This window comes from Pinus tabuliformis, chromosome 1_2 (genome assembly GCF_031772625.1).
Source record: "Pinus tabuliformis cultivar Carrire ecotype Pingquan chromosome 1_2, CPIR1, whole genome shotgun sequence".
NCBI lineage: Eukaryota > Viridiplantae > Streptophyta > Pinopsida > Pinales > Pinaceae > Pinus > Pinus tabuliformis.
This window is the reverse complement of record NC_142298.1, coordinates 418574365-418586750: the sequence shown is the minus strand read 5'-3', so window position 1 is coordinate 418586750 and position 12386 is coordinate 418574365. Positions and strand designations below refer to the sequence as shown.

At 37.8% G+C, this 12386-nt stretch overlaps 1 protein-coding gene across 1 annotated transcript in view; it reads left to right on the top strand.

Annotated features, from left to right (window-relative positions):
- LOC149206132 (uncharacterized) overlaps window positions 1-11132 on the top strand; it is a 33799-nt gene extending 22667 nt beyond the window's left edge. Inside the window, exon 2 of the mRNA XM_089397604.1 lies at window positions 10725-11132. Within this exon, the coding sequence (XP_089253730.1) occupies window positions 10725-11132 (408 nt within the window). The remainder of the gene's footprint in view (window positions 1-10724) is intronic.
- The last annotated feature ends 1254 nt before the right edge of the window (window positions 11133-12386 follow it).

Genomic DNA, 12386 nt, shown 5'->3' with positions numbered 1-12386 from the left:
ACAATTTCTTAATGACTCCCATGCTGGGGCATGTAGCGATCATCTTTTGGGCATGAATACTTCCTAGAAAATATTGTGCATAAGATACTACTAGCCAACCTTATTCAAATATTGTATTACTGCAGTCCAACAATGTCATCCTTTTTAAGTTTATACAAAGAAAATATGTGTGCCCCTTTCCCCTCTACACTTGGTTGTCTCTGTTGGTCACTTTTCTAAATGGGGAATAAACTTCGTCACTTGTAATCCCCCTTCCTGTGACAGTCACGACTACATTGATGTCGTCATGGACTAGTTTATGAAATGGGATGAAGCCATTCCCACGGTTTGGGATGATGGGGAGAATGTCACCTTATTCCTGTTCAATAAGGTCATCTTTCACTTCAGTGTGCCCCACACAATTGTTACAAACCATGGTTCACACTTTCAGAATCACATGATGTTTGACTTAACTTCTATGCTTGGTTTTCACCAAGATCATTCTTCTTCCTACTACCCACAGGATAATGGCCAGGTTGAAGCCATTAACAACTTCTTCAAGACCATGATCCACCAACTAGTAGGATATCAAAAAACCTGATGGCATAGAATGTTATATTCTTCACTTTGGGCATACTAGATGCTAGTAAAAACTACTACAAGCTTCGTGCCATTTTAGCTTGCTTACGACCTGGAAGTGGTTCTATATATCGAGTGTCAAATTCCATCCCTTAAACTTGCCGTTGAGCTCCTACCCACTACCACTACTGAAGAAGAGTATTTTCTCTCACTTAATCATTTAGATGAGACTCTTCAAGATGTTGCACTAGCTCTCAGAGCACACAAGCGATGATTTAAAGCTCAATATGATAAACATGTCAAGCCTCATTCTTACAAAGAGGGTGATCCTGTCCTACTTTGTAGTAAAAAAAACGATCTCTTGGGGGAAGGAACACTTCAACTAATATGGATCGGTGGCTATGTTGTCATTAAGGTTCTTTCCAGAGAAGCCTACAAACTTCAGGATTGTGATGGAATCCCACTCACAGAGCCCTGTAATGGGCTCTATCTCAAAAAATATTTTTCCTAGTGTTCTACTAAGCATGTGATTTGTAATTTTATGTATATAAGTTTTGTTTCTTTTTGGTGTGTGTGGATATTTTTGGATTTCAATGGTTATTTGACTCATGCATGTGCCTTATTTTGCAAATATGTCCACTTCACTCTCGCCATACATCGGATATGCGGATGGTTCCAGTCATCGCACATGATACATTGCATAAGTTGCTTGGGTTCTTTACACATTTGAGTCAGAACTACTTGGTTCCAGTGGGGTCTTCCTTGGTTATGCCACCAATAATAATGTTGAGTATATGTCAGTCATTGAATTCCTTACTAAATCTATATCTCTCGACATCTCCAATTTAGTGGTCAAGTTATATTCTCAACCGATAGTTATGCATTTTACTAATCATTAGCACATTTGTAATCCGATCTTATTGCATCACTTTTTAAGAGTAAGTATTTTGGAACGTCAGTTTGAATTTATTACTTAGGAACACATTCAAAGAGAATATAATGCACTTGTTGATTCATTGGAAAACTATGTATTGCATTGGCATTTGTCACATTCTTTTTAGTCACATACATGAATGTACATTTTCATTATAAAATTTACATTAAAAACATCAAATACACCACAAAATCGCCAATATATATATATGTGTGTGTGTGTGTGTAAATATATATATATATATATATATATCTATTGTTTCCAATTTTTTACATCAAAAAATTGCTAAAACTTGGGTTTTTAATAAAAATGGCTTCACTAAGCCTCACTCTGACACCCTATGGCCATCCCCTAATATTGCTGAGCCTACTGTTCATGGTAACATATCATTTCTCTAGCTAACCTCCTCAGAGGCACCAAAAACTTCTCTGGTACACCCACTTTGTGCTACTGCACATGTATCAGTATCCCTCTCATCGGAAGTGGCGACACACCCATGCTCAACCCTTCGACATTCATAACAACCCCACACAAAATCTATGTCTCATCTGCCTCTTCGGCGACTTCCGTGGCCTATGTTGTTTCTCCAACCCCAATTAGTTGATCATTGCACCTCACATGGAAGGGTATGCCCACATGATAAACAAGAGCCACATCTATGTCAAGCCAAGCCTCGTGTCAAATTTTTTTCACCCTTAACAAAAAAACTACATAAACTTCAAAAAATAAAAAATACCTTTTGTCATTGATTTATCCTCTTACCTAGTGGCCCCCACTATGTGTTGGGTGGAAAAAGTAGCTCCAGATCCCTTGTATAGTTCATCCTAACATATGGGAAGTCCTTGATCATTAGGAATATGGCCTCAGAGCCACTCAAGGAAGTCATCATCAAAATAATGCATGATTGATCCACTTCCTGTTCGAAGTACAAAGGCTTCCCACCAATCGTGTTTGGGTTCCCTTGGACCGGCTATGACCAGACTCACCTGGGGCCTCATAATGGGCACTCTCTTTAGTATGAAGGTGACAATCAATGTACCATACCCGAACTCTCTTTGGGCCTGAGTCTTGCACGTTGTTAACTATTCTTTCACCTGACGGAGGACTACCTCACACCAGTTGAACACTTGTGACTGCAAGCAATACAAACGTCAGTAACAATTGGGATTTTGTAGCCATATGTTGAATCTTAGTTCTTTCCAGTCACACTATCATCCATATAATAAACCTTATTGGTGTTGATGCCACCCGCTCTATTGCAATTCTATTACTGACCGGTCGATTTCGTATTATGAAATGTGCTTGGATCAAATCCACAATGTTCCTAGGGTCTTCTCTCCCTCCTGTTAAGTTTACTCATGCACCCTTGCATGATAAAAAAATTGAGAAAATAGATTTCATCTCACTCAATAGAGAGCTCATGATCCCTAATCCTTCGCAATCCCTATTGTTCATCCCACTGTTAGATTATCCAACTCAAGAGATCCTCTTAACCTTTCATTAGATCAAGTCTAGCATACTTCAGTATCTCACATTGTCTCAAAGCAGCAAAACATGCTGGATAATTTAACATTTGTACTTCCTCTTGGTCATGAGATCTTTCTATCTAAAGACTCATTTTGAGCAGCTAATTCCTACATCACAAAAATCCTTAGTTATTCTTTTGCCATAAAATTTACCTTGGAAATTAAGAGTTTTTTTCTTACTTCCTAGCTGGCTAACACGTCATCCTTCACTGCATTGAGCATGCTAACACGCTCTTCCTTTGCGGGAAGAGTGTGCTAGCATGAAACCTAGTCTAGGTGTCTGCGTTAACCAGCTAAGTCATCTAGGGAAATCCTAAAACTTAAAATTACCAGTAAAAAACATAAATTAATGAATAAAATGAAAGCTCAGGACCAATGCTCTTACTTAGAACTGACAAGAAGTTGAATGGTTTCCCGGTGTGCTCACAATTTCTTGGGGAAGTTTTTCTCCTTTTTCTCTCCAGAGCACTCTCACCAACTTCAACTGGCACAAATGAGGGTCTGCTTGCCATTTTATAACTATTGTGGAGGTATGACTCAACTCAGCTAGTCTTATTTTATGAGTAGTTCTTTCTCGCTTTGTTTCTAAATGCATCGTGTAACTATTCTACCAATATTTGCACATGATATGGTGACTTTTAAGTGCTTCTCTACAAAATTGACCACCCTTGACTCAGTATGAGCATATTCATTTTTGGGACTTTTTCTGGATCTTGAAATGAAAAACGCCTAAGTTACCTTCTTCAGGCTTGTAAAGCTCATATGAAGAAGGTTTAAGAAATTATTTTGATCTCTTTTTCTCACTTTTTAAATAGAAAAAGATAATTCGAGTTTTCTTCATCTGGCTCAGTTAACAAATTTTATGAATATTATTAAGTTTACTCCATCCCCTTGTACTCGTAACAAAATGAGGAAGACATCTATTGAGCATAGGTTTCTCACTTTATCTAGAATCAATGAACTAACTTACTAAAAATAAATTATTCTGGGTATACCATTAACCCTTTGTCACACCTGGTCGTCAACCATGACAAAGGTACCCCCCTATAGTTGTCTTTACGTTCTTTTCAGACTCTCTAAATGTGGAAATACAACCGAGTTTAGCCTTTTTGGACTTGTTAAAATTAATGAGATTGGGAAAAAATTGGATAGAATGATGGCTCCACTATCTATATTTTGAAGGATATTTTTATAGTAATATTCTTGTCAATCCCTTGAACATGGCACCCCCTCAACATATTCCTCCTTTTTCAGCTTCTCTTTGAACCCTACCATCCTATGAGTTTAGCTTTGATACCCTGATGTCCCTGCATCCTTGTATCCTAACACTCTTTGGTGTTCTTGAGTCTAAGTTGCCTAGTCATGTTAATGTCGTGCCTACTATTGTTCAAGGGACCTGCCTACTCTCTACTTCCTGTATCAACCATTCACTCATATGCCTATTTTCCCTTAGTCTATTTACCCCATTGCTCTAAAATATCTCCAACACAATCATTCTTGTCATGTTTCATGTTAATTCATGCATGACACCTCATTGCCTACCTTTAACAGATATGTTCCTATTTCCTTCAACACCTTATCTAGGAAGTAGATTCAGAAACATCTCAGTACCATGGAACTTGCAGTCCTTAGTGGTAGGTTACCCTATGTTTGATTGGGGGTTTTCATCATTGGCTCTCTGTTGAAAAATTCTACGAGTGTTCAACGTCAACACATTTATTCACACTCACTATATTGTACTGTGCATCTTGGATACCATCATCCTTATTGGTACCCATCCTCTTGTCTATTAACAATTTTCATCATTAAATGGTAATCAAATAGTTTCTCACATGTTTAACTAAAACTCCTTTACTCACATGTGCAGAAATATGCTGTTTTGGAAGCGACGACCAAGAACTTGGGTAAAGGCTTACATCATCCATATTTGTTTCCTCTCTCATGCTACAACTATTGTTTTCGAAGACAGTATTAGTGGCTAGATTTGCATACTTTTACTCCTTTTACCTTGTTCTTGTTATCCATTTCACACCAATAATGATTAATCAATAGCTTAAAATGCACAGGTATACCTCTTGTCATGTCTTTATGGATTATTGGTCAATGAAGTCGTAGGGGATTATTAGCTAAGTGGCTTGCTAGTTCTGTTATTTCTACAGATTTAAAGGGAGAATGACCAGGACCGTGATTCACTGAATGATGCTATCAAAGCTGGCAGCGCTATCCTTGAATACTAGCTGCAATGGTGAATCAATCTTTTAATTGACACACTGCTATGTTTTAAATTTTTGTTTCATTCTAAAAACCACCATGTAATTAAGGTAAGACAGTGCCGTAATTCTAGGGGCTATAGTATTAAAAAATTGTATAAAGTAGAGTTGCGAGCTGTGAAAGCTATCGTTGTTAAGAGTCATTAAGGTTGCAGTAGAAATACTCTAACTTTGAGTCTTTAACAACATACTTATAATATTTCTTTTATTAATGACAAGTTGATCTTATGAGCATATCGTGATTCGTTGATCTTGCCACAACCCTGATCAGGGAGTTGGCCCACTCTCCTAACCAGGTGCTGCTGGATTAAATGTGTGTTAGGTTTATTTCTATGAGTTTATTGTTGTTGTGAATGTTTATTAGTGTGTTGATGTGAGTCATTATCGCTGTTACTCTTATTGTTGTTACAATTATTACTTGTTGTTACTCTTATTTGTTGTTACAGTATTGCTTGCCATTACACATTGATGAAGATATAGTTAATTTTCAGTGCTGGGTAGAGAAATTGTGGCCTGCACATACATTGTACGATGGCCTGGAAACAACTGGTAGAACCCCGCATTGACAATTAAATGTTGATTAGGTGAATTGAATGATTCATACTTGGACACCAACATTTTGGCGTAGTTGCCAGGGAGGATATTAAAGGAGTGAAAGTACAACCATCATTGACCATAGAATTGATCTCTCGTTCTAGGGAAGTGTTGAAGCCCCGAAAATCGAGTCGACAACAAGGGGGACACCCGCCCGGTCCGGACCTTGGTTGGTAGCTCCTTATCCGTTTGGTATAGCAGGTTCGACTGGGGATAATGGGACCAGTTTCCCAATCTATGTGTGTGTGTGTGTAATTTGATGTTGTTGATCTAACGGTTCCTATCTAAGATATTCTAATTCAAACTTTAATCTAATTCTATGCTATTGTAATCTAATAAACAACACATCTAAATCTATACTAACCCGGGATGTAATTATTCTATTATGCGATCTAAAGAGATTTCAAATAACAAATGGTAATAAAGATCATTTAGCAATTATAAGAAAAGAAATCAATCAAGATGAACCACTTCGCATAAAAAGTTAGAGGAAACAGTTGTGAACAACATATCGCATAATGAGCTATTCATATATTAGACATAAATAAATAGCTATCACCGTACAAAAGTGCCAAATGATAACTCAAGCATTCATGTAATAATACATAAACAACTAAAAACTGTATATCACTTTAACATATAAGCAGAAATGGTCAAGAGATAAAAGTACCATTTATGACTGGTCCTACTCATAAGCTTCAAGCAACAATGATTTATCTCTCCTTGCTTTAACATCCACTAAGAGTACAGAAGTGCAACATCAATAGCAGATATCAAATGCAAACATCAACAAATCTTGATCCGTTGATTCACCAAAACCTCCTCTGAGGGTGCAAAAGTGCATGTTTTGAGGACAAGTTTTTGATAAATTTCTGGACCCTTCTCTAAATGCATGAGAAGGGTTTAAATACTACTAACTAAATAACTTAATTAGATAGATTCAAGATACGGTTTAAATGAACGCCATTTTTCTAAGCAAAACTATTTCTAAAAATTAAATTTAATATCTAACTATTTCTGCATTTGCTCCTTAATGTTGTGAGAATTCAATATTTGCCTGGGTAGAGTCGGCTGACTCTCTTCCACTTTTGGTTAAGCTAAGCAAACAAAAATGGTAAGAGCTGACACCATATTTTCAGCAAAATCAATGATATACTCGAGAGTCATCCTCTGACTTTGTGGATTTACTGTGTATGCCCAGTAATAATCCAAGTTCCACTTGGTTAATCCTCGAATTACTTCTGCCTCTTCTTTCAGCTTTATGTTTCCAGTTTGTTCTTTACCATTGCTTTCTTGCGTTTTCCAGACTTACAAGTAACTGAGCAGTTAAAGGCTTTGCTTTTTGAGCAATTTTCTCAGTGATGTGCGATTAGCGCTAGGCGCTAATCGCACATCAGAAACTGCCTCCGTTCTTTGATCCAGGCCTCTCTGATGCATTTTTTGCCTTTAGCGCCTTTTCCTTCACCAGGTATAAGCTTCAAAATTTGTAAACATACTGCTTTCGTGAGCTTCTGACCTTGAGCGTTAAACCGCCTGTTGATATCAGCATTGTTCAACTACTCATTCAACCATGGCTGTGAATGAAAGATTTGTAATGGATAGCTCAGCAGTGTTCTGTGAATCTGCGGCTTTGCTGCATGTGGTATCCATTTATGAGGGTATTTCTTCTCTGTCTATGAGCATTGGAACTTTACCCCTTTCCTTCATGGCTTCCTGCACATTGCTTTGTGTTACTTCTGTTTTTCGTTCCTGCAGTTCACACATGAGGAGAGAGTAATGATAATAAAAATCGACAAGGAAGCTTTAAGCTCTACGGATGTAAAAAAACATGCCACCTGACGTGAACTAACTCTTCGAAAAACACAAAACTGTCTTTCATTAACAACTGGCATATCATTCATTAATTATCATTAAAGGGCGTATCCAGTTCTTGGTTTATGGAAAGCTTTTCTTGAATGTTGAGCCGGTGAAAATCTGCGATGGAGTGTTTCTGCGATTCGCATCGCAGCATCGCATATCGCATTATCGCAAAATTCATTAAGATATGCTATCGCAGATCGCAAGATCGCGCCATCACAAACTTCATTAAGATGTGCTATCACAGATCGCAAGATCGCGCCATCGCAAGATCGCAGATCGCTACAATCGTTAAATAGTTATGTGTTTTTCATGTGACATTGCGATTTGCGATATCGCATATCGGATATCGACGATTTTTAAAGTTTTCCAATGTGAGTGTTTCTTAATGCATGCGATGCGATGGAATTCGTGTCGCACTTTCGCAGTTTATTATTTTTACTCATAAGGAAATTTCCTATCATTCTTCGTGCGATGCGATGTTTTCTTAAGGAGTAAAATACATGAGTTTTAATTGAATTTTTTGAATTTTTTACTAAGGGTCCCCACTTATCTAGTGTTATTGTTAATACTAAATAAGGAGGGGGGTTGTTGGTGGCCACAACAAGAAGGAAGCTTACATCTTGCTCCAGGTCTTGAATATTAGATCGTTTGGTTGTTTGGTTCCTTGCTTTTCTTGTTTTTGTAGGATTATTCTCTTGTCCCGAGGAAGGAAGTTTTTATCACCTTGCTCCAGGTCTGGAGCTTTAGATTTCTTGTTTATGCTTTCATAAGTATTGCTCTCTCGTCCTGGGAAGGGACATTTTATTTTTCACCCTGTTTCAGGTCTTGAGCTTGATTTCTGTGATTTTTCTTATTTTCTTATTTTGTTTTATTTTGGGGCCACTCTCTCGTCCTGGGGAAGTAAGTTCTTATCCTTCTCTAGGTCTTGAGATTTTTATTTATTTGAACGTTTCCATTTTATTTCCTGATTGTATGAACAAAGACACCAATAAAAGGGGCAGAGGGAGACCCCCGAAAAGAAAAGTGTTTGATTTGGGCAGAAAAACATACATCCAAAAGATCATCTCAAGGGTTGAGTCTAGAGCATTGTCACAAGCCATTGCTAGGGTAAGATATCATACGCGATCTGGAGGAAAATCAGTTTCACAACCAAAACCTCCTCCAATAATAGAAGTGCAATTCGTGGAAGAAGAAGTAGAAATAAGAGGATCTGAGGAACTACATATTGCAAGTTCATAAGAAGAAGATTTGAGGGAATTATTGGCACGATTTTATCAAGGGAGTGTTGTTAAACAACTTCCATCACTTGTTATAGAATAGCCAGAGCCAGAACCTATTGAAATTCCAAGTGAGTATTGGTAGATATTCATGGCTCCTGCAACTTCTTCAATTGAATTTCCAATTGGAGATGTCAAAGGTGATGCACCTATGAAGCCTCTTCCTTTGACAACACTTCCCAATTTCCATGGCCTTAGTTCCGAGGATCCAGACACATTCCTTTTTGAATTTGACATTGTTTGTCTTGGGTATGATTACATTTCTAATGCTCAGAAATTGAAGATATTTCCTGCTACATTGAAAGGCACAACTTTAAGATGGTTTATGAGTTTGGGAGGAAAATCTATTGCTACATGGGATGATATGAAGATGATTTTCCTCGAGAAATATCAGGACTACTGCAAATCCCAGGATTTAAAGGAAGAAATTTTTAAGATTATTCAGAAAGAGGACGAGAATATGGAATATTTTGTGGAACGTTTTTAGTATAGTTTGCAGAGATCAGGCCATAGTGACTTGGATAAAAATATCTTGAAGATCATTTTTCTCAAGGAACTGAGGGACGAATCTCTGGAGATATTGAATGTAGTAGGGAAAGGGGATATATCAAAGAAGGAATTTGGTACCATCTATGAATTATGCATCAAGTGTTCACGAGGGGCTGCAAGACAGAGGTAGGGAATACGAGCTCTCAACATCTAGTGGTGGAGTTACAAAGGATGAAATTGGGAATTTGCTGGAAAACCTGAGAACCAATATCCTGAGCACATTATCATCGCATCTAGATGTGTTGTAAACAAAGAAGAAGTAGATGGAAGCAGAGAAGACCATGTCTATTTTGTTCCCTCAATGCAGGAAGAAGCACTTGTTGAAGGAATGTCCATTAAATTCTGTGGAGACTTGTGCGATATGTGAACAAAGTCATTCCATGATCACTTGTCAATCTCTTCCTGGATTGAAGGAAGCCTTTTAGGTAATGAATGAAGAAGCATAACAACATTATTTTATGGGATTGAGGAAACCATGGCAATGACGACCGCCGAATATAAATCAAGGTATGCCTCAAGACCCGTTTCAACATTTTAATAATATGAATTTTGGTTAGTAGTCTGTACCTTTTCACCTTCTTGGTCGCAGTCTTGCCAATACTTAATGCCTTGGCAACCTTGGTATCCTCAATCTGGTCCAAATTCTTCATGGTCCCAGAATTGGTGTGGAACTCCTCCTCCTCCTTTAGGAAAATTCTCCCAACCTATGACACAACATCAGCTACAACTGCCTGCTAATGTGCCCACTAGTAATCCTCCTCTTCCTCCTCAGTTGCCTGTCCAACCCAAGCCGAATCCAAATAATCGAGGGGCTCAACAGGTTGAGACACTCAACCTCCCTGCATATATTATTGCCACTATTGAATGTAATGAATTAAATCTTCAATCTGGTTAGGTGGTTAATACTCAGAATTCACCTATAATTGTTGAGCATACCAATGATGAAGTCTCAAAACTAGAACAAAGAACGATCGGGGTTGAGATAGCAGAGATTCCTATAAAGCCAAAAACCCCTTCACAAAATATTGTTACTAGAGGGTGTCAGACTGGTCCACCCTATCTTGTAATATTATCTTTGAGCAAACAAAGTCATCATCCTGAATTTGAATTTTTGGGAGAATTGTAGAATTTATTCATTAAAATTCCATTACTTTAGGTTATGAATGACATACCGATTTATGCTAAGACAATTAAAGAATACTGTTCTAAGAAACTTGGTAGAAAACCAAAGGACCCACTTACTATTCATGTCATGGGTAAATTATCAGATATAATGCTGGGGAAATCTATACCTATCAAATACGGGGATCTTGGGAATCTGATTCTGACAGTGCAGATTAATGGGGTGGATATCCCAAATGTACTGGTAGATTTGGGGGTAGCGATTAATGTTATAACCTCTGCAACTGTGATTACCTTGGGTCTGCGGAACCTTAAACCAACTCCCACCGTCCTAGAATTGGAAAATCGGTCTACTATTAGACTGATAGGGAAGTTGAAAGATATCACTATTTCGGTAGACTCATGGCAATACCTCATTGACCTTTTGGTTTTACATACCTAATCCCCAGCCGGTGGGCACCCTTTGATTTTAGGAAGACCTTGGCTCACAACCGTAGATGCTTATATTGGGTGTCCTTCTAGAAACATGGTAATATCCAATGGGGAAGTTACAAAGAACCTTATCCTTTACCCCCTTGCAAAACCAATTTCATCAAATAAACCCAGATTTACCTTGATTCAAAAGTCTCTACCTACCAAAGAGCCTAAATCTAAAGATGAAGAAAGTAGACCCACCCTTACCATCATCGAGGCTCTCTATTTTAAATATGAAATGGAGGAAGATGCCATTAGCACCTTTCTCAAAAATCCTGACTCTGTTTCTGATTCAACCCGCCAGCTGTTAGAAAATGTCATGAGCTACAATGTTCAAGAAGATATTGAACCAGAATTAGAAATAGAAAACAAACCTGAAATTGTACCTCGTAATAGTGTTCCTGTAGAAATTGAACCAGGGAAAACATTGAATATTAAGCTTGACCTTTCACACTCCCAATCTGAACAACTGCTAAAATTCCTTCGAGAGCATAAAGAAGATTTTGCTTTGGAGTATACCAATATGAAAGGAATCCCTGCTGATTTATGTACTCATCATATATACATTAAAGAGGAATGTCGACCTATTAGGAAGCCACAAAGAAGAATGAATCTTACCTTAAAAAACATTGTCAAAGATGAATTGCAGAAGCTATTAGATGTGGGTTTTATTTATCCGATATCAGACAGTCAATGGGTTTCCCCACTGGTCATTGTTCCTAAGAAGAATGGAAAGTGGCGTATCTGCGTTGATTATAGGGAACTAAACAAAGAAACTTAGAAAGACCATTTTCCCTTACCCTTTATTGACCAAGTCCTTGATACATTAGCCGGGAAGGAGTTTTTCTCCTTTTTGGATGGATTTAGTGGATACAATCAGATACAAATAGCTCCTGAGGATCAAGACAAAACTACCTTCACATGCCCTTAGGGAACCTTTGCCTACTGAGTCCTTCCATTTGGCCTTTGTAACACACCTGGTACCTTTCAAAGGGAAATATTAGGAAGTTTCTCTGATCTAGTTAATGATAGTATTGAGATTTACATGGATGACTTTAACCCATATGGGGATTCCTTTACAGAAGCTTTAAAAAACTTAGAGGAAGTACTTGAAAGGTGCAAGCAAACACATGTTTCTCCAAGTATAGTCAAATCATATGATGATGAAAGAAGGGATAGTGCTGGGAAACTTGCTTTCAACTGCAGGAATTCAGGTTTATCT